The following is a 23,264-nucleotide window of genomic DNA, read 5'->3' on the forward strand; positions in this document are numbered from 1 at the left end:
AGGTAGATCTCTGTGCCTCCTTTGAGATGCATGATGGGTATGAACAAAAAGGGGCGCTATTGAAAAAAATAGACCATTCTTGTGACACTGACTTTGCAGTCGATGACAAGGAGTCGCTATACAGATATTTGGTTATAGGGAATGCGACGCTAGGATACAGATCAATTCTGACGGACAAGTTCTCACAGAGGCATCCATTTTGGCCGGTCATAGTGTCTTAGCTTACAGGACCAGTTGGATCACTGAGGTGTGAGGTTGTTTCAACCTTGAAGATGACTAGCACAAGACACCTTTTCATTTTTCCCTAATGATGACCTCTCAGCAGTTTCGTGTGCGCTAAGCATTCTGATTCACAGTGACACTCCAATCCGACGACCACTATTGTCCAAAGTTTTCTGAGCTATCTAGAGATATCAATCAAAAGAAGGTACTTTAAGTCGGACAACTGAGTATATTCCAATGGTCAACTTTTGGTGGAGATCCTGAAGAAAGGAGTAATTCTGAACGACCACTGGGCTTCCTAAAACCGGATGACTAGAAATTTCAGTAACAGAGATTCAGTTGTGAGGATGCTTGCAGGGTGAAGTATTTCGCAGAACCCCACAGATACAGGTGGTAGCTCGTACACAGTCCAACAGGCAGACTGACGAACTTACCGGAATCACTGGCAAAAGTTCACAGGTATAAATAAGCATTCACGACATACCTGCTTAGCTAGAATGGCGACTTTCGCAAACCCATATCGCTTGCCCCATATTGTGCAATAGAACTCATCGGCAAAAAGTGCCTCACGGACACCACCTGGAGCCAGAAGCAGAACGCATCCATTGGGATTGTCATCGTTCAATCGCATAGCAGTTCCTTTGAAATCAAGTAAAAATCACAAGTCAATTGGTAGGTAGTTGGGAGATATTTAAAAAGAAGCGGGACTCAAGCGGTCGATTCGTTTAAACACGACTGAAACCTACTGATAATTGGGGGTTGAAATTGGCTAAAAATTGTGTGCAGCGTCCACTGTATAGAAAGGCATTGGAGACTGCCTCCACAGACTGGAAGGGCAGATACAGTTTACTCCCGAGATCAAGTTTATACTTAGAAAGGAAAAATACGAAGATCACTCGTCTGAGACAAAAATTAATCTCGATCGAATTGATGGCTTACTATTCCCAGATTCAAAAGTGGACTTATTAGCAGCGACAGTAATATGGCGCAGAAATCCCCCTGATGCCACTGCTTTTCTCCATCATTTTGGCTCCCTATGAAGATTCACATTCCTAAAATAGATAGCCGACCCAAATATCCATTGGTACCATGCTCAGTGGTAATATGTCGAAATATTGGTAGCTCGGGTGTGTTGACTGGCTGTTAAACAACAGGCAGGTGAACTGTTCACCAAGCTTGGCTCCAAGACTGTAAATGCTCCGTCATCATAGTAAGAGATTACATTGAACACTGATATCACGCTGTCGATGATGAACCAGATGACCGAGTAGAAATACTAAAAGTGGTTAAAGCAGGCCTATTTTAGAGTGGTTAACTGCACGAGCTTAAAAGTTGATAGACAAAATAAAAAAAACTGGAAAACTAGAAGAACCTTACCACACTAATTACGTCGTGAAGTTTGTGAACTCCAAATGTCTGCAAGCAGAGGAAAGTTTACCAACGTTTCCAAAGTTTCCAACGTTGACGTCGAGCAGAGCTCGATGGCGGCGACTTCGTGCCCTCTACTGTTCGAACAGCAGTAGACTAGCTTATCTCTGACCCTAAGAGAGAGAGAGTTTTCACACAGCAAACTAAGAAAATCATCTCTCGGTTTGGTATCGTTCGCCGTCTCATTCCGAGGAAAGTAACATTGGGACAACGTATTAAGGGACAGATGAAAATTTTTTAAACGTAGACTGGGACGTTGGCTTCACTTGTAGTGCTTCCCCCGCATCTTGAGTATCACTTCACATCTATGACAGTCTTATAAATGACCGAGGACAGTGTGGAGGATCACGACGCACGTTTGTATATGCGTAGGATATGATGGAAGAAATTTCGTGTGGATAGAACGAAGGATGACAACCGGGTAGAATAAGACGGTAAAACGAGGGGTCTGATTGGTTCTGATTGACCAGCAGTAACAACATTTTGGTGCCTAGCTGCCATGTCACCTGAAGGAAGCACGAGGGACGAGATACTGCCAGGTTTCCCAAGCCTGTGCAGGGAAAGTCGAGAGGCACAGGTCGGGTTCGAATCACGGACCTTGCAGTCAGCAAATCTGCGCTCTAACCACTGAGCCATCTCACCCTTTCCGTCGTTAATGCATTCTGGTTTCTCACGAAAGGATTTCGTGAAGAAGAGGGCATTAAATCCACAAACCTTTCTCTCAATAGAAACTTAGAAATATTCATCGTAAAGCCTTCCACAAGCTTCATAGTCTGCTAAAATTAGGTCTTGTTGTAACAACGATTAGCTTTGGCACCCAAAAGGGTCTTCCTTGTATTCAAAAGTGGATGACTCGCCTCCAAAATAGTCCACTGTGCTCACCAGTGAGATAGAATAAACAGTGACAACAGAGCGTTTTGACAGGATTCGTGAAAGTTTTCTTAAGAATCCCCTGCGCTTGCAATCAAACCATCCTTTTTGCTTTTGATCAGACGGTTGAACAAGCTGGCCGTAGTTGCTGTTTTGTTGTATGCGCTGACCATTAATAAGCCATGTGCTGTGGAACAAAGCCAAAAGTAATCTGCCTGTGTTGAGAACAAGACACGATTAGCTATTGGCAGCGCCACAGAATCCTTTCACGATCAGCGAAGGAAAAGCGCCTAGAAAGTCAGACTATTGATTGAAAACGATAGTATGTAGATGTGGTGACGTCGCCATGGCGAGTTCAAGATGATTATGTGCAGAATATTCATTACGGTTGTTGTGCCGTAGGTGTCTTCCAGTTGACAGGTAAACAAACGATTAGGATCGCAGTATCGATCGAGAATTAAACCAGAACAAACGTTGTCCGTTATGTGTGCCTAGCACTTAACTTTTGAGCGAAGTTTACCACAGTGTGAAAGACCAAGTAGGTAAGCAAATCAGGCCATTGAAGCTAGTCTATAGAAATGAGCAAGTATACGGATGGATATACAACACACTATAACTGCACAACTTACGTTCATCTCGCATTGATGGGTTTAAATACGCAGCACACTGTTCCACGGTACCTTCGATTGCACCAACCAAGTCTAGAACGTATTTCATCCCCGGGAGACGAAACAAGAAACGATCAACCACAGCTATGGGAAAGCTACGGGCAGGATAAAATCAGAATGGAAACGGATGATCCAGTGGTCAATCATAAATAATGCTAATTCACCGAAACGCTGAGAACAGAGCTTTCAGTTTCCAGTCATTCATGGAAAGACTAAAGGCCTTTGGAACTTCAACACGAGGTCTTTTGTTAGTTTGCCCAGTGAGCCGTTGAGTAATAGAAACTCATCACCAATAGATATCAGAAAGCTCATAAACCATTCCTATATGACAGTTCCAGGTACCGTCTGGAGGGTGTTCCTAGAACTTTGATATTCACAGCGTTCAGTCTCTCATTTAGATCCGTAGATGTGCGTCTAAAATTGGAATCTTCACCGAGTTGAAAACGATATATCGATAAAATATATCAAAAAGTAGACTGACCTTGGTAACGCTGATTTCGCTAAGAAAGACAGCGCCTGCGCATCCTTGAAATCATCCGTGAGGGTACCGAATGTTAAAAAACTCGGAACGTTTCAGTTTAAGGCCATTTCCAGATGCAGACCAGCCGAACAACATTCGGTACTTGCAGATTGTCTCTAACCGACCAGTCGTAAGAGCAAATAAGAAAATCTTTTGTGTGATGCATCCTGGTGCCTTGACAAAGCATCACGCGAAACAGTTGTTTGGAACATCAGCCAAAGGGATCAGTAAATGGGCTTGATCTTTTATTTGTGCCAGTCTGTTGGAAGAAATCACTTACTTTCCAACAAATACTTTTAAATCCGAGACTATCAGAAAAATGTCCAGCGACCTCCGAGGCAACCAGACATCGTCAAATGTTCAAGGGGTGTCTACTCAATCTGTTTTTCTCATCGAAGCTCAGAAGACCATCAAGGCCTGACGGGACACTGGCTTGGTTTAAAACAACAGTAACGTCCCTAAGGAATGAGAAAGGTCCTTATGTGAGGACGAGTAAATTATAGTGACTCGATAGGCGTGTGTAGAAAGTCTTACCGATCATGTTCAATGCAGTATCGCGAGAGTAGATAGTACGCATCGAAAGGACACGTCCCGTGGTAGTACACCACAAAAGCAGGTCCAGTGGCTGGTAACCGATCCATTCCGACGACTTCGTATGCATGAAATATACGACCATGTGCATCCCAAATCGCAGCAATCACACGTTTTGCCAACTGAGCCAAAGAGGCTAAATCAGCCCGACAGAGGGATACGTAACTGAGTCGACGATCCGTATGAACCGGAGACGGCCACCATCGGTTGTACTGACGCACGAGCCAGTAACGTAGCCGGCATAAGTGAATGACAAGAACAGTACAATAAAGGAATATAATCAGAAGAGTGGGTAGAAGAAAACACAGAAGAACAGGGTGCCGTAGCCAGTAGACAAAAGCAATCACGTAAGCTGAGCCTGGGGTATTCAGTGCCTGATCAATCCACTCGTTCGGTATCAAACTGGTCCAGTTCGTGGTGCCATTGAGTACGGACTTTAAGCTATGAAAAACCTTCTGGAATGTCACATGCGTCATCAGTTGGGCAACAGAGGCGGATCGAAATTTGTGGTTGGTGGCTGGAACAAGCAAACAGTAAGAGGGCTATATTGAATGAAAACAATTGATGTGAGTTTAAGTGTGCAAAGGGTAGAAGCAAACTCTCAACTCAGAGGGGTTACGGAATACACACCTATCGAATAAAATAAACCGTCGCCCCAGATAACGCCAGGGGATTACGCCATAACTACCAGCCCTCAGTATACCAGCACGTGCCTGAGAGTAACCGTGATTGGTGGTTGATCATGTGGCCATTGATCCGTTCGTCGGTCCTGGCAATTAACTTAAGAGAAGACATCATCAGTGCGCAGTTTAGGTGCAGCAAACGCAACCGAGCTACCAAAATCTCGACGTACCAACAACCATCGCGGTTCGCACTACTATTAGTTGCCAAGTCGGTCGCTGAGCTTTCTATATACCATGTACCAAAAAAGGTTATTCCGGCTGTTATATTTTGTCACCGAAAAACATGGGGCCAGAAAGGTAGAGCCAGGAATTTGAGTTAACCGATGTTCAGTCAATCTAATTGTCTGAGAATAGGGTAAACTTGGCGGCAACGCACTGATGGTTTGAGTCAGGAGCGCCACCAACTGAGTGACTCAGCCACGTAAGTTGCTGTCATTAAACGTTGGTGAACCAAGTCCAGGGGGCGGCAGTTGTCAACCAGACTGACCTGTTCGTGCTTTTATACTTCGTCACCAGGTCATACACTGTACCCCTCTAGATTGCTTTCACTCAGCATAGGGTTGAGCGAAATGAATTCTCCGAGGCAGACGGCCCTCTCGTATACGGAGTAAATATCCTGACATACATAACCTATGAATCGTGAGCAATTAATCTATCGTGAAAGACTTCGGTTTTCACAAAACCATCTGGAGTACGTCAGCACTACTAATCCGATTTTCCCATCAGACACCGATGGTAAAACACTGACAGCTTTCGTATGTTGTCTGCGAGCAGAGGCCAGGTTTATGATCCATAAGGCACCACCGCAGCGTATACCCTGCCTTGACAGACAAACTGATGCCACATCGGCGCCGTGTGTTGACAGAAGTTTCCCTGGCCCTCCTGATTCAAGAAGTGGTCACGTCTCCAAGCAGTCCACCAGGACATATACAAATGCCCAAGCAAACAGGATTTATCTACCACGTCAATCGGTTCGTCTGCAAGCATGAGGTTTGTGTTCGATCCCACCGAGCTTTGCAGCACTACTTCAGACTCAGTTGTGAAGCCCATACCAAACCGTACGGTAAAACTATTTAGGCTATTTAGAATGACTTGCATCTCTGAATGACAGAAACCAAAGAGAGAAATATCGTCCGCATACTCAATGTCTATGGTCGAACGCCCTGGAAGCTCTACTATCCCCAGATTCCAGAGGCAAGCAGAGCAGTTCCAAACAGCAATAGGAAAGTTGAGGAGGAATCGTGAGAGGGCAGCCTTTTCTCACACCACTGGATGTGTTAAACCGTAAACAGATACGTGCCCACAGAAGTTCGCATACAGTACCTCCATAAGAGGTAAATTTAGAAGAGATACATTTGGTCGTCAAACACCGCCAAAGTTTCTGACGATTGAGAGTTAAATACAGCTTTCAGAGCAAAGAAAATGACCACTGTGGGGCGTGTGAAAGAGCTGCTTTCTCCAAGAACTTGTCTCAAGGTAAATGTATGACGGATGCATCCTCAAACAGGGCAAAACCCAGCTTGGTTTTCACAAACATCTCTCCTGATAATCGATCAACCTGCGCCAAACAATACCCGAGAGCACCCAGGATGCCACGGATACCATGCTGATACGACGATGGCTTTTGCATGACGTCCTTGTGTCCTTTTTTGAAGGTTAGAATCATAAACGAAACTCTTGATTCCACTGGCATTCTATCCCTGTTCCACATCTTCTATAGTAAGGTCGTCAGATGGCTTACCCGAACTTCACCACCTTTGAAAAATGGAAAGTGAGAAACGATCCAGCACTTAGGCCTCGTCGTCTTGGGGAAATGTTGCCTCACCCTGAATTTCTGTTGCTGATGTTTGGTTGATTTCGATGTTTCATTCAAGTTTGTTAGGTTTTCCCTGAGATTGCAATGAAGCACACTGGGATCGTCGTTTGAAGTGTCGACCCATCGCTCAAGACGATGATTTTGCGAATGCACTGTCTCAGTATCTTCGTTCTCAAAATATTTTACTGACTCTCGTCTTCATTTGATTGGTTGATCGAGTAGCTGAGTGCAACTTCCACGTCATAGATACTACGAACCATTGCATCAGGATCAATTGAAAAGGTGAAATGTGGAATACATGGAGTGTATGAACGGACCAGGTTTTTGTGCACGTATTAGGGAGGTAACGGGAAGCAGAGTCCTAGCAATTCGATAAAGGTAATGAAATTGAGAAATATTGTGAATTGATTTCGTTTGTTTTACTTAGTGTGGTCCACACACAGAACAATAGTTATATAAGCGGCAACCTCACTGACAATCTCACCGAACCAGCTGAGGGATGAGAACTGAGTGTGAGTGAGGGTCAGTCGTTCATCCACAACATCCATCTATTCGCAACTAAGATGAAAGCCCCCATTTGCCTATCAGTACCGCAAGATAGCACTTGTAGTACTAAGACGGGTATGCCTAAATTTCCTGGATCAAACGAAAGCATGTCATCTACTGATTCTGAATCTCAAATTGTGGCCAGAAAAGCGGCTAAACTGATCTCATCATCAATCCACACTTCTTTTGAAGAACTTAGCATTACAGTGGCTCTTCCGACAGGTACCCACCCCATACCCAGTTAGAGCGGTTNCACACTTCTTTTGAAGAACTGAGCATTACAGTGGCTCTTTCGACAGGTAGCCACCCCATACCCAGTTAGAGCGGTTTCTTCAGGAAGTTACACGCTGACGATAAAAAACTCCATCAAGGGCCTTGTGTAGCAAGTGATTACGCCCCATAATGATGTTTGTAGTTGACGGAAAATAATAAACTGCACCCTCTTTACTAAGAGCTGCAGCAGAGGAGCACCACTATTGAACAGGGAAGTTATGCTGTCGATGATGACTTTACTACGAGCATAAGCCTGTGAGAGCTATTTTCAAAAGGCGGTTGTCCTTCTAGGTTTTGCCAAATCACAATCAATGGGTAATACGGCATTAGGTTGGCATGTGAAGAAATTTCCACGATCCAGTCAGTTTGTATTGTATTACTGTCCAATGGGAAATAAACTTGAGCAATGGGCAAGAGTTATACACTGAGTGATCTCGGAAAAAGTCCACTGAACAGAGAATTTGCTGTCGGATAAATTTCTCCCGTCTTGGCGTCAGTCTCTTCATCATCTCTAGATCTACCTTCACTCCAGGTGATTGCTTGCATCTCCATAATGATAAAACCCGTTCAGCTCTAACACCCTTTCGGTGCCTGGCTGCCATGCCACCCAAAGGAAGCACAAGGGCTGGGATATTGCCAGGTTGTCCAAGCCTAGACAGGGGAATTTGAGAAGTCGGGTTCGAACCACGGACCTCCGGTCAGTATATCTGCGCTCTAACCACTGGGCCATCACGCCCAGACATTCACGCGCCTAAGGGTAATATTTTGCTGCGTTCACCCTTCCATAGCAGAAAAGTAGTACGATTAGCAGTAGTATGGCGTTTCACTGCTCGTGGTCTGGCTGTTCCCGGCGTGCTTGCACCTCGCGGAACAAAGTTATGGTCGTTGTAGCTAGTGAGATTGGTGTGGCACTTAAGACCGACCACAACGTTACGGTGGCAGCTTTCGGCTGGAGTTTAAACTGAATGGTCAACTACCAGACAACTGGCTCGCATATTTATTGTACGCTTGCACGGACGGTGGAGTTGGGTCCAGGGAAGCGCAAATGCATATGCAATTTCATCTTCATTAATATTCTGGGGACTATTCCAAAGTATAAAAAAACTAGTTAGCAGAAAATGTCTATACATGGTTAGGACGAGAATCGCACTTTAGATCAAATTCACCAGCTGTAAAAACCGAACCCCGGTCGAGTGTTTCGGGTGGTGATAGTCAGAATCTGCTAACTAAGGTGTCACATGCCCGATCTATCTACGCCCATTTGATGAATCTCAATAGGGACAAAGGTGCTCGTGTGGTGGAGGAGCTCAGGATTCGACCGCACATCTAAAGCAAACAGGTGTTTTACACATTGATAATGGTACGCTATCAGGTTACAATTTTCCGTCCCAATGAGTTGGAAGCGAACAGGGTGACATGCTTTTCAAGTGTGTGTTCTTAATGATGCATGTAAGCAGCATTAATTTGTGACGCCTTAGCATCATCCCATATTTTTCTAAGAATCGTATCCTTTCGAAGTTTGGAGTCAGTCTTACCAGTCAAATTCTCTCATCACAACGTCACCAACCAGAATCTTCTTGTGTAAATTTTTATAAAATGGAGTCCTGCTGAGCACATCAGCTCCGATGAGGCTCTCGGTGGCAAAATAATGAGCCATAAATTTGCCAGTGAACATGATGTATGTCACAATGAATGACAATACATCGCTAATAAGCCGCGGCACGTATTGCCTCAATGTTTCTCCAGTCAGTTAAGACCACGTTGGAGTCGTCCTGGATCAGGAGCTAAGGTCCGATACTGACTCAGTCAGTCTCGTTTGGGAAAAAAGACGGCTGTTCGGTTCGTTTCACTTTCTAGTCGAAAGTTGATTCGTTATTCGTGAAGAGAATACACACAAAGTGCATTCCAACGCTTATAGCAAAGACTTGTGAATTTCGATAACCTTTCAAGGGTTGGGCAGCCACAGTTGTTTGTATTGTACTCAAATGACTGATAACTTGTAAAATCCCTTTCGTTAACGGGATCCTCTATATGGACTAGTTCTTCCTACGAGCATTCAAAAACCAAACATCAAGATTCCCATTCCCTTATTCAGGCTAACAGAAGCCTCAATAACCTCATTTTTGCAGTGTATTAGTTTAATCTATTTCTTAAGAAGCCTCTTCATCACGCCAAATGAATGCTCTTATTATTACGGCTGAATACTTCAAAGCGAGGTGCTAACACCTCGCAACTTTTGTTCTCCTTTTACAAAGTTCACAGAACCATCGTCTTGCAGATTTTCATTAAGCACTATCAAGAAATCCTCCTTCGAATGCGTTGAACCATGAGTTTACTCTTCAATGGAGGGAACGTCAGTAGCACTACACGCCACCCAGCTATTGATCCGTTTTCGTACAGTGTATAGAACGCTAGTAAGGTCACCCTTTCAACAAACATCCAAATTTTCAATACATATCCCTTCAGGTAACCGCCCACTGAATTTATGATAAAACTTGTGTCAGTTGGTACAAACCTTCTGAAGCAACACATCAAGCGTCGAAAAGGCGCGAAACGCCTTTAATTCTAGTCTAAAACAAATGCGAATGTCAGCCAGTTTCAGGGTACGAGACGTCACTACGGTCCATCACAAAAAGATAGGGTGTTTTCACACACTTCGGTAAATTATGCAGATCTTTCGCCCCTAAAATCCCAGCCGTTCCCCCCTCGAGGAACGGGCAACAGTACCTATGTGCCTCTGAATGCTACCGAGCAAATTCAACCGGTAGACAATGACTTCAGGAGGGTCACGTGGCGAGGAGTTAGTGGACGAAGAGCTGTAAAGGCAAAAGATACCTCGCGGTTTTCCAGGCCGAAGAAAGCGAGCTGGTCGAGGTACCCCACCCCAGTTTCGACAATAAGTCTGACACGCACGGTAGTGGGAGAATGTAGGGCTTTGTTTGGGGATCCTTCTCCTAATCTCTGACTCGAAGTAGAGGTGAGGGACCTTACCTGAAGCCAATGACTCAATAGTCTGACTCGCTTAGCAACAGAAGACTGGCCCGGCCCGAAGACACCGGTTGTTGAGCATAGTTATCTGAATCCTAACGTGGCTGCGCATAGCAGGTGCCTTTTCAATGGCAGCAGACCCCTCGATTTTAGAATTATTTCGACCGTATTGAGTAGTGTCATCGGTCACGGTCAAGCAGTGGACGGTAAGAGTGTGCAGTTTTTAAGGCCGTTTTCTGACCTGTCCTTCATCGGAAGAAGGCAGTATCGCCGATTCCGAAAATGTGGACATACCGGTCGCCTGGGGAAAACATCTTACTGCCTTCACACTCCTGTTAGAGTACACCACGAAGTTACCTCCAGACCGCTTTGTAATGCGAAGTCTTGTAGTACAGAGACCCGCTTTTGCTTGTCGGGCTGCTCTCGGTTAGCCTTCATGGCATGGGAACCTTTAGGAACTGAGTTCCAGCCTGTATAGCCCATAGATTCATAGCCGCAATGGAGCCCTACCACCATGATAACATGAATGCTTCAGGTCGGGCTGCTAGAAAGACTAAAGATGATCAAGAAGGTTGGGGACAAGCAGATCCAGTCGTCATCAGTACATAGATTAGACCATCGCCCCAAACACGTGGCTCTCATTCCCATATTTTCTTTATTCCCGGTGAACAAAGCTGTAGCAGCTGGAACTACTGCTTAGATGAAAAGGTAGATCGAACTAAAATGAATGACTCCATATGTATTTCGGGTATTTCTCCGTGGCTACCGCAAGATTTCTCCACTGACTTTCGGTCCCACATTAAATAAGAAGGAATGAACGACTAAAATCCACTTCACCAAGATAGGTTTTTGAGACCGTCGAAAACAGGCGGCAAACAAGACCAAAACTTATCTCCAGGGACGAAAACCACCGTAGCTGACGAAAGAACTGAAGGTAGAGCTCGCCACGAGAAATAAAAACGACGCCATGAATGCTAGCGAAATTTTGTAAATAGGTACAAGCCACCTAGGCGAGATACAAAATGACCTCAAAAATCTTTGAGAACCTCGAAGTATCTTGAATAATATAAATGGATTTGAAGCAAAACTTGGCATGTTTCACACCTAAAAGGTTTGGGAACAGTGTATCAGTAACACTGCGGTAAGTTATATGGTCTTCCGTCACAGAGAGGTCGTTTACATTCCAAAGGTTACGTTGATTAGGCCACGTTTCCCCTGTGTCAGATGGCTTGCTGCGCAATGTTCGCACCCATCGGATCTGTTAGAGACAACGGTAGAAAAGTAAGCAGTCTATGATCTTGCAAAAGACCAGCCAGTAAACCCAGTCAGCTCGGCAACTTTGACTTCTCTGGATGGGGGCCTTAGGACGCAATACATGAAGGGCTAATGAGACTGATAGACACTGCCCGGTCCCAGATTTACTGACGCAACGGCGTTGAAGACTATCGCCTGAAATGCGTAACTATTCAAAGCAACTCAGAACCAATGAATCTTCTCCAATCTGACAGTCCCGTTAGTGATTCCCCATCCTTCAATGAACGAAGCCGCTGCTGTAACAAAGTACACTTGGTACATGGGTAACGGTTGAATAAGATCGACGACAACAATCAGTATGGTAATGTGAGGCGAGATGGCTCAAGTGACTAGAGCGCAAATTCACTGACCGGAAGGTCTGTGGTTCGAACCCGACCTCTGTCTAGACTTAAGCAGCCTGGTGGTATGCCAGCCCTCGTGCTTCTTTTGGGTGGCACGTCAGCCAGGCACCGAAAGGGTACCACAGCTAAACGATATAGGGTAAGGTGGATAAGTTCTAACTGTGGATTGTTGTTAAACCTATCATTCAGGAGACTGTGATAAAAAAACTCTGAAGTCTGTGTTAAAATATCTACTACATACCTGCGCTTCGAAACTATTGCGATATGCCTAGCAACGCGCTGATAAAAGTCCGAAACTCATTTCGTGCCGGGAAATTTGGTGATCTATCGTCGCTCAGAGGCATCACGACTGAGGGAAAAATGCACGCCTGTGTTGAGGGAATCTCAATTCTCAGACTAACTATCTGTCCACATTGCACAGATGTCAGAAGGGAAATATTTGGAAACATTTTGATGGAGTTACTGTCTCCCAAGCATAGAAGTCGTCTGCAGACTAGGTCCATTAACAACAAGCTGTCCCACAGGAAATCACGAGAATGAATTTCACTTAAGTGATGTCGATGCAAAAAGTAGTCGAAAGCGATTAACCGCCTGAAAAACGATGATCCAAATCATGAAATACCGAGCTCCAGTGCATATAAAAATTGCAAACGGCAAAGGTTGAGAAGTGATCTTGAAACAACTTAGTTTATTCTAAATACGGACGATTGTACAGTGAGCAGAGAAGAAAATCAAGGAATCGAAATTGGCGCAAAAAAGTCACCTCACAGTGCAAATTTCAGAAAATTGAAAAAACAATAACTGGGAGAACAACAGGAAGAACAAGCAGTTGTTGGACATTTGTGAATGTTAGTAAAACAGCCAATCTGAGGAGTTGTCAATAGCATAACGTTTACAGCAGCTTGGTCATTGCGGGTACGGCCCTGAATAAGTCCTCGACCAATCCGAAATCAGCAACCTGGGCAAAAGAATAAAACCATCGAAATGACCGGGGCGGAAGAGAACTGGAAGGAAAGGTTCGCTACACAGGCCCAACGTCTTCTGTGGCAAGGGAAACAAGCTATATGCTTCATTGTAATGAAGCCATGTAATTAACTGGTAAGTGGGTGACAGGAAAATGAGGTACAATCTAGCTGGAAAGTAGTCAAAATAGTAACGAGAGTCTGTGCATAGTAGGCTAAAGCAAACAAAACAAATTTCCGATGAACCAGGGCATATGACCTTCCATCAGGGAACTATTAACAGTCGTGCTCCAAATCTTCGTAAAGCTGAGGAACTCATTCAAACAACCTACTAAGATCGTCCGTCATTCAGAATTACATACATTACACAGTAAGTCGGGGGAACAGTGACGGAATCTGGTTTCTGTCTGAGCTCCAGTAATCTCGTGGTAACATGTATGAAGCATGTGTGATTGTACTACCGTTTTCAACACCAACATAGCTGCACCTAAGCTATCTATCTAAGCTATCTATCACCCACAGTTGGCGAGGTGAAAGTCGTTACTCGGCTATGTATATGTAGTATGCTGAGCCCATACTGTAGAATATCCAAACCATAAATTTTTGCATTGATTGAAATAGTGAATGGCCTTTAATTGTCATGGTCAATTGTGCACGAAAGGACTGTCTTTAATTCACCGAAGGGCCAATTCCATCAAGAACTAACCACTCTCTTGTGCAGCACGGAGATCTCAGATATGGTCGCAGTAGCAAGGACCTGCAATGTGCAAGTAGGTGCCTCGGTGCACCAAAGAAATGCGCTGGTGAGAATATTTGGAAACAGGAGGTCGGTGTGTTTCGACATCCGAAATCATTAGAAACAAATTCAAGTCAAACAGCGCTAAGAGACCGGACATTGTTGTTCAGTAAATGAATGAATAATAAGGTGCAGTGACCCAGTGAGTCGTGCTGGACCATGCAGCAATAAGCCTCTCCTGCCAGGTTGGTCGATAGATAGAACACTAGCAAACACAGTCTCCTGGTCCTCGAGGTTCGGGGGTTAGATTAACTGTGGCAAACAGTTCCTTAAAACTGGAACTAATCCAGTAATCTTACGCCAACCACCAATGCCATGCAGTCAGACAATGGAATAGGAGACTGTCCTCCTCTCTAGGTATGGACAGGTAGTAATACCTCAGCCGTACAACTACAGATAACATACCATATTGGCCGTCGGGTGGTGGCATCCACCGCTATATATTGTAGGGCAGATAAACAGAAACGTGTGACTACCGATGCCACTGATTTTTTTCGTCACCACCTAACTGCCTTCCCGTCTCGCTTTATAATGTATCCTCTGTAGATCCCAGCTGTAGGTACGTCGGTCAGACATCTAGGGAATTGACAAATGCCAAGGCTCGTGTTAACCGCCCTGTGTCCTAAATACAGGCCTCGTTCTCCTGTTTTTTACTGCAATCTTTAACATGAGAGATTCTAGACGGGTAGGCTAACAAGCTTGCGCGCACCCGACTGTCGTCTGCCACATCTGTGAAACTCGACTACAAGATCCAGTTACGGTGGTTGAGTTTACAGTACTCTCTCTCTGTCCAGACGCTGTCGAACACGAACTTCAAGTGATACTTCGGTTGTCGCTGCAGGTTGTGCCGTTGTGCATAACCCACAGTTGGCGAGGTGAAAGTCGTTACTCGGCTTTTATATGTGGGTATGCTGAGCCCATACTGTAGAATATCCAAACCATAAATTTTTGCATTGATTGAAATAGTGAATGGCCTTTAATTGTCATGGTCAATTGTGCACGAAAGGACTGTCTTTAATTCACCGAAGGGCCAATTCCATCAAGAACTAACCACTCTCTTGTGCAGCACGGAGATCTCAGATATGGTCGCAGTAGCAAGGACCTGCAATGTGCAAGTAGGTGCCTCGGTGCACCAAAGAAATGCGCTGGTGGTATATTTGTAATGCACTACTCATAAGGCTGCCCACGACCGGTCTTGCCCTTCTTGAGGCACATCAGGTAGGCGCAGTCCCCGAGTTTCCGTCAACCTTATGTTTTACTTGAAACCTGATGGTATGTTTGGTCTGAACATGCCATGGTCACTAGCTACTTTTCAGCGGTAATGGATTTATATGCAGCGGTCGCCGCTGTGCTATCTGGCGCCCCACTACTGCTGGACAAGTCAAAGTGACCATTTGCATTCAGCTGTTGATAGCCAGGGACAGTCCTCGGCTATCAGTTGTTTTCGAAAACACAGGTAGACTCAAAGAACGCTCTCGTAGGATGAGGATTTCTATTTCCCTGGTCAAATAAAAAAAACGATCTCATTTGGCAATAGAAAAGCTTTGAAAGGTAGAGGTCATCGGAACATGACAAGGCTCATCATGTGCAGAATTCCAAACAGCCTGTTCGGAGGATGTCCAGCATCATTACCACCATCATCATCATCTTCTACTTCAGAATAATGGACTTCACTTTGTTGACCAGTTCACATATCTTGGTAGATGTTTGAGTGTGATCGTATCATAACAGATGAAGTGACCGCGGGCATAATCAGGGTGCCAGCAACAGGCACCAATCTGCGTCATTCGATGAAGCGGAAGAACCGCATGTACAAGTCAACTGTAAGAAGGGTCTCGCATTGTGGTTGCCAGACTCCGACGCTCCGATCCGGGGATTTTAGACCTCCTAGACATTTCATCCTATGTATGGGTGGGATGGCTCAGTGTTTAAAGTGCGAATTTAGTGACCGGAAGGTCCGTGGTTCGAACCCGACCTCGGCCTCTCGATTTCCCCTGTCTAGGCTTGAGCAACCTGGCAGTATCCCAGCCCTCGTGAAACCTTCGGGTGGCATGGCAGTTAGGCACTGAAGGGGTGCTACAGCTGAATGATTTTTTATGAGGTTGTGCGTGTGTCATGGAAACCATGCAGGACATGGCGCGCAGCCGATCCCAGTGGCGCCTACGCTGTCATTTCCTAGCAGGACCATCCAGATAACGTTCGCGTGTAGTTGGGCGCTAGGACTGTCAGGTGAGGCTCGCAAGGAACGCTTAGTCGATCTCACCGATGCCACTTTAATTCGATATGGATTTATTTTAATGCTATCTAAAGGAGTAGGCATATTATTCTTGATCGTTCTCCTTTTGACATAGGGCTTCTTCGCACTAAGTTCTATCCGTCCCTGTTCTTTGCATTCTCTACAAAAGCTTTCTTCCTTCATAGCTGTATGGGAGTTAACTACCAGCATGTATTACTAGCGTACTGTCGCTGATGATGAAAGCAAAGCAGGGCAAGAGGAAAACTAAGGATTCGCTACCGGAAGATTGTAAGCATACACCGTGATAGTCACGAAACTTGAGCAAAAGCTGAAGGGAGAAAATACCTGAAAGATTGGCGCATCCGGATCCTTGTTAATGGCGACAATGACCTTGCTATCCTTCATTCCAGCTAAATGTTGTATTGCCCCACTGATTCCCACAGCAATGTACAACTTGGGTGCGACAATCTTACCAGTCTGCCCGACCTGATGAAAAACAAGCAATATGAGGTTACGAAAATCGTGAGTGTCATTGTCATCATGCTAGCCAATATGCAAGGACATGATCCAGCCCAACTAATTTTCAATTTACCGGAACGCCCACGCGTCAAATGTGCCTTCGGCTGATGTCAGAAAATGATCACAGAAAAGTAAAGACAGTCTCCCAATGGACAGCCTCAAAATATGCAATGGATTTCCTCGAAGTGATTTACTGGGTCAAAAAATATATCCACAGCATACATCCAAATGCACACCAAAGAAACCCAGAACCTAAAAAGAAACGTCTCACAAGAAGCATTTACACTCCATTATGAAATGCTTTTGGATGAGTATTCAAACGATTACACCTTTTGGCCACAATTACCCGTGAGGCTACCATGCTTCCCCAATCGCGGGGAGTAGAAAAAGGATGCATGCTACTAGTGGTGTACAATTAAATTGTCCAAGCATATCCGTCTGAGGAATGGATAATTTAACGAACAAGCTCACTAAGGCCATCTGGCTACAGATTCAGAAAAAACATTACATGAACCCCAAGAGCCTGCTAAATTTCACGGGTGATAATCACAGAAATTCATAAACGAGAGTCCGCTGTCATTAGATGAGTTACCCGTGAAAACCAAATCGGTATGGAAATGAGTGTATTTCACTGAGGTTATTGTTCAGCTTTTAATATGGGGGTTGGTTGGATGAACGGGCTCGGTGTCCGCAATTAGTTGATGGAGGGTAGTTTCATCGATACTGCGCCGAGTCAGACCGCTTGGGAGTTACTTGCACCGACAGGAGACCACCGGATAAACTAGATGTTCGATTATAACCATACAAATAAGACACACTGAGTGAGACAGTTCCTATCAGCTCTCGCGAATCATGACATTCGAGAAGCCTCCCGCTATCTTGAGTGTTAGTGCACTGAACCAAGGGCTTTAAATGTATCGCTTTAGGTCATTAATCGCCTTGCTGTAAATTGAAATGTGAAGAAAAAATGACGAAGAAGTCAATTATCCACATTTCGTTTCATCAGGTTTCTTACTTCGCAAGCCGAAAATCTTACTTCACCCGGTCTCTCAGTGAAGGAGGAGCTGAGGAACAATAAGAAGCCACTTAAGTATCAGTAAAATAAGCTGGAGAACGGATACAGAAGTATTCAATCAATTGGAAAATCTTTGGGACCGATTGAGTAGTCATCGTTTCAGAGAGGTTTGGTAAACAATAAATCCACCGATTATTTACCAAACCTCTCGGAAACGAGGATATAGAAGTAGTTCGAAAACTCATTCCCGTTGGACAGAACGCTAATACAGTGGTGAGAACAAACCTGTCCCCTTCACCATCAGAGCAGCCAGAAGCCACCGATAAACTTCTAAACTCCAATAATCATTGAAAACTGCACAACGAGGCTTGATCACGTCTGTAACTAGGAAACAATTTTTAATAAAGGTGGAAGATACAACACGGTCAGTCCTATTAAAATGTCGTCATTACACAATGGGAGGGCTGAGTAGCAAATCGCCCAAACGAAGCGGATCTCCTAGATTCCTAGACAGTGTAACAAACGAACAAGGTGCAAGGGTGCAACGTAAAACGCGGTAACTCGTAATGCATGCTCGTTTTCTTACCGATATAACGATGGACAGCTTGAGTTATTCAGTACACTGAAACAGACTGCTTCACTAGGGACGTAGATGAAAGACAGTGTGCGGCAGTTCATCTATGTGTCTTTGGAGCCTTTGGCCCTGTAGAGCAAACCCGATTTAGGTGATCTGAAAACTTACACTATCATAAAAAAACAGAGATAAATTGAGAATAAGAAGTCTGTTGGGGACCAGTGAATCTTAACCCCTTGTAGGGGCGAAGGCACCATCGTAACCCAAACAGCAGGAACCACGCGGAACCTAGTCAACTATACGTGAGGATAGACGACGCCCAAATCGGTTATAGTCCCCTTCAATTCATGTTTACATTTCCGTCTTCAACACTGTGACGAGTAAAGTTAAGAGGGAGAAACAATGTTCCTCTCGAACTATCGGCTGGTGCACATGGTACACGTCGTTTAACCGGAGACGCTCGGTCTGATGCTCCAGAGAGAACCGTTGAATAAAGCATCCTGTGGTTGAGCGCTGCACCACAGAAAACGCAATAATGCAACACTGTGAGTAGACCCAAAACGTCAGCTATAAACATAAATCCATTTCAGTAAAAGTGACAGCACAGAGTCGGTATGAACGACTACTATTTAGTGATGCTTCAGAATGAACATTTAATATTTACAAGTCCAGAAGTAAGAGCATTCAATGACTTTTGACAGTAAAAATACTGAAATGCAGTTATGTTGACAAACCTGCATGTCGTTCGGAACGAATCCAGCATCGACCGCAGCTCGAGAGGCGCCAACAGCTGCGTTCAACTTATCCGCAAGCTGGTACAGCAACTGTCGTTTAATCGAGGGATAGAAAGGGGCCCTGGATAATAAGATGGCTGATACAGAAAGGATAGGTCTCGCATGAACGAACAGAAGCATACAACGAATTCAGTCAACACCGAAAAAAGATTACCAGTGTACTGAACGACGTGATCGCTCTAGAAAGTAAACAACAAAAACAATAATCTGACGTAAAACCTAGACAGATGAAAAAATCTAACATAGGGTAATAGCACGGAACACCGGAGAACAGAATGAAGGTTAAAGATTTACGCAGAGGAACAAGACAATGGCGATTTTCATGCAAAAGATTCTTAGTGGTTGAATAATATTAGAGATAACATCCAACAAAAACCAGATGATGCTGAGGTTATCACTGGCGTGAAGTTCCCAGGGAGTTTTGCAATGGAGTTGGGCTATCCGGTGATCGAAACCGTAGCAGTTGGAACCAATGTGCCTATAGTACATGGTTTATAGCTGATAAATTGAATTGAATTGATAAAACGGGCTTAAAGTAACAGCAGGGCAGAATCAGCCGATTTAATCAACTATCGTTGGGACGTGGCTCTCGTATGAAAAATCAGGAATAGTTTTTTGTAAACAACTTTCATTTTATAAGGGAAACTACTCACAAGGTTGCTGAAAACTCTTCGACAGCCCACGACCGGTTTCGCCCTTCTCGGGGCTCAGCAGGTAGGCGCAGTCCCCGAGTTTCCGTCAACCTTATGTTCTACTTGAACTTTCATTTTAGCTTAATTAGTTACGCGGCAAACAGCACACTTACACTCCAAGAGGGATCTGGCCAAAAGCGCTGAGAAGATTCAGCTAGCAGAGCACGAAAACGTAGAACTAGGTAAAACCTGCGGCAGATAATGCCGTTGCATTAGTAACTCACTGATCATCAGAACCTACCAAACTGTTAGTCCTGTAGACTTAATTTAGGATTCTTTCACTGTCGATACTCAAATCAATCAAATCTTATGGTCAAAATACCGAAGGTTTGGGACACGGTTTTGCATTGTTTCCAGAACATTTCCACAGTTATGCAAACCGGAGCCGACAGTGTCACAGTAGAAACGGCCTTCAAACTTAAAGCTCGCCACACATCTCTGTGGGTACCAGTGATGTGCCCCCAATTATAAGTCAACCAACGCGGCAAATAACCCCATTGTAGCTATGTCTGAGTTCAACCTAATATGAATTTGTATGAAACTGAAATAAGGCGCGTGTAGGATTAGGTACATACACAGGTAAGTGGGAGGGAAAGTGTACATGGGCCAAATTGCCACTGGGTTTGTTCGATAAAGCCGCAGTCAGACTAGGTCGTGGAAACAGAATACCTGGGATGCCAACACAGGTTAAAGGATCGTGTTGCGAGAGTCGAGTGGTTCCAAGTCGAGATTAGAAGGAAGACAGAATAGAGGGGCATAATGTACACTTAAATCGTCTAATAACAGTAGTACATGAGCTGAAAATATAGAGTGAGAATCACGAATTAATGGTGTATGAAGTTATGGTTTACATAATCATGACAGGTCGCGCCCATTTGTCTTGGGCAGTGTTATGAGGTCCGATAGCTCTTCCGGAATAGAGTAGCACTCGTGGCCGGTCCAGAGGTAACGCAGTGTAAGACTTGAAAAGTAAGCTTTTTCATTGATCTGACCGGTTTCGTCCACAAAATACGATCGTATTCGAGTTGGGATTTCTCCAGTCATCATTCCTGGGACTTGGACTGTGTTGGCATATTATCCGACTTATTGTATGATGAAACTATGATGCTCGACCAAAGCGTACGAATGAGTATACGCAAAAGCTTGTGTGTGTGTGTGTGTGTGCATTTGCGGGTCTCTCACTCAAATAACACCCTAATGCTGAATTAAATAGCACGTGGATAAAGAATTACCTCGATGGGACGTACACATCCTCCAAACCGCGCTCGTTACATTTACAGTCCTGCCCCTAATTTCCATCTGCAAGAAAAACTGCCAACCTCGACCAACAGATTTAGGCGTAATCACTCGCATACTAAGGTCAATCATACATTGGTCGTAATGCGACAAGGCATTTCCACGATCTAGTCTAACTGTGATGTCATCTGTTCGACTGAGTGATCGACTGTGTGCTCCGTCACCCGATTTACCCATGGATTTACCTAATCATACACCAGATTCATGACTCATATCCCATAAACCTGTTACGCATTAGCTAAGACTGTCAATAGCACACAAAAAAGTACTGTTCACCACCAACGTTCTTATAATGATTTCCATGGGTATCGCTAGCCCCTTCAACCTCACTAAATGACCTTGCGACCAATCGAAACGCCAGTCTGATGCCAGTTATCGTTAAAGTATTCAATATGGGATCTCGAACAAAAAGCGCTGAAATGTACCTCGAAGTTTTCACCACTTTTCATTCCCCGGCCACCGGAAACAACCACACTGGCGTCGGTCAGTTCTGGTCGGTCACTTTTATGCTTCTCTACGCTGACGAATTCGACCAAATCCGACGCCTCCGATCCGAGTGCATCCGCACCAGGTAAGGGGAAGGATTCTATGGGGGCGGTTGCTCCATCGGATAGAGTGGTCGGGGGGAAAGCCGTTCCACGAACAGTCAAACAACGAATCGGATCCTGTGAGAAGAGTACGAAGAAGAGCGGATAGGCTCGAAAGTGTGGTCCTGAATGTAACAAGGACCACTACTTAGGAATGCATCATCGTCGTGGAACAAAAAAAGGTCTACGAAGCTGGATGTCTGAGATCCGAAAGACGTGGTGTGTAACAAAGTTGCAAGGACTGTTAACCAAAGGACTCCCGGAACCAACACTACGGGACTGCAATCAAAACACGTATACATGAACTGTATTGCAGACTATTGGGACAAAGAAAACGGTACGAAAAAACTCTTGGACGAGAATGGCGCTGTGATTTCGTCCGCTGTTGAGCAGGAGTGCGCCATTCTCATCAGTGTATCGAAAAGCCTATCCGCTTAAGGGGGAGTGTGAATTGAAGCAACGAATGAAAGAAAATATAATTAATAATATAACCATTCAGCTGTAGCACCCTTCCGGTGTCTAGCTGGCATCCTACTTGAACGAAGCACATGATACTGCCAGGTTGCCCGAGCTCAGAGAGCAGTCGAGATGTCGGAGTTAGATTCGAATCACAAACCTTCCGGACAGTAAATTCACCCCTTAACCACTGAGCTATCCCGAGCTCATTTGACAACGCACGTGCTAGCTACATAAAATTGGGGTGAGACGCAGGGAATAAGTACGGTTGTAGGCAAATCACCGCTCGTATGTGGCTAGTTGCTGACGATTGTGCTATCTTGACACATTCTAAATCGGAATGGCGGCATCTGTCGACTGCGCTGACAACTTCACCAACCCGTTCTGTAAAACGGCTATCCACTTCAAACACACTGCGCATAAGATGGCCCAGTGGTGAGGGCGCGAACAGCAAAGGCTAGCGTCGCATTTGAAAGACCTTAATAACGTACCTGGAACAACTGTCATCTTCAAGTGAACGAAAAAGTTGCGGTGATATGATGGTGAAACATGGTCGAATCCTCACCTGCAATGTCCGCAGATCATGAACACACCGGTCTGGAAATCCGTTGGATACTTACTTTCCCCCAAAGGAATATATATATATANNTAAACAGGCTTATTGTTGACAATCGTAAGCACATCTAACTGAGACGAGGGGAAGAAATAAGCAGACATTTGGATGAGCGTTCATTCACTAAAGACACTTCCGTAAACAGACACTGCGCGGCAATTGGCTAAAAATTAGACGGGGTGGGAACGTTTCATTACTATTACCAGTTAATTATCACCACATATTGTCACTATTTATTATTATTAGTACCATTACCATTACTAGTAGAGCAGCCTGGCAGACCTTAATCTGCCGTTTATGTCTGTACCCATCCCAAAAATTGGCCGTTCCGAATAGTTTGCAGCGATTATGTAAAGCTGAATAAGTCTTTGTCAAAAATTCGTTAAACAATGCTGATCTGCCCACTCGTCGCTGAAACTCCACCAAACAGATCAATAGCTATACATTTCCAGTACTAGTAAGGA

The 23,264-nt window shown here is 44.6% G+C and overlaps 1 protein-coding gene across 1 annotated transcript in view; it reads right to left on the reverse strand.

The window, feature by feature from the left end:
- T265_09595 (hypothetical protein) overlaps positions 1 to 23,264 on the reverse strand; it is a gene marked incomplete at both ends in the record, with an annotated part of 64,055 nt that overhangs the window by 27,589 nt on the left and 13,202 nt on the right. Inside the window, 6 exons of the mRNA XM_009175710.1 lie at positions 707 to 861; positions 3,150 to 3,283; positions 4,243 to 4,841; positions 16,600 to 16,740; positions 19,097 to 19,186; positions 21,570 to 21,809. Of these exons, the coding sequence (XP_009173974.1) occupies positions 707 to 861; positions 3,150 to 3,283; positions 4,243 to 4,841; positions 16,600 to 16,740; positions 19,097 to 19,186; positions 21,570 to 21,809 (1,359 nt within the window). The remainder of the gene's footprint in view (positions 1 to 706; positions 862 to 3,149; positions 3,284 to 4,242; positions 4,842 to 16,599; positions 16,741 to 19,096; positions 19,187 to 21,569; positions 21,810 to 23,264) is intronic.

The sequence above is a fragment of the Opisthorchis viverrini genome, assembly GCF_000715545.1.
Source record: "Opisthorchis viverrini unplaced genomic scaffold opera_v5_288, whole genome shotgun sequence".
Classification (NCBI taxonomy): Eukaryota; Metazoa; Platyhelminthes; class Trematoda; order Opisthorchiida; family Opisthorchiidae; genus Opisthorchis; species Opisthorchis viverrini.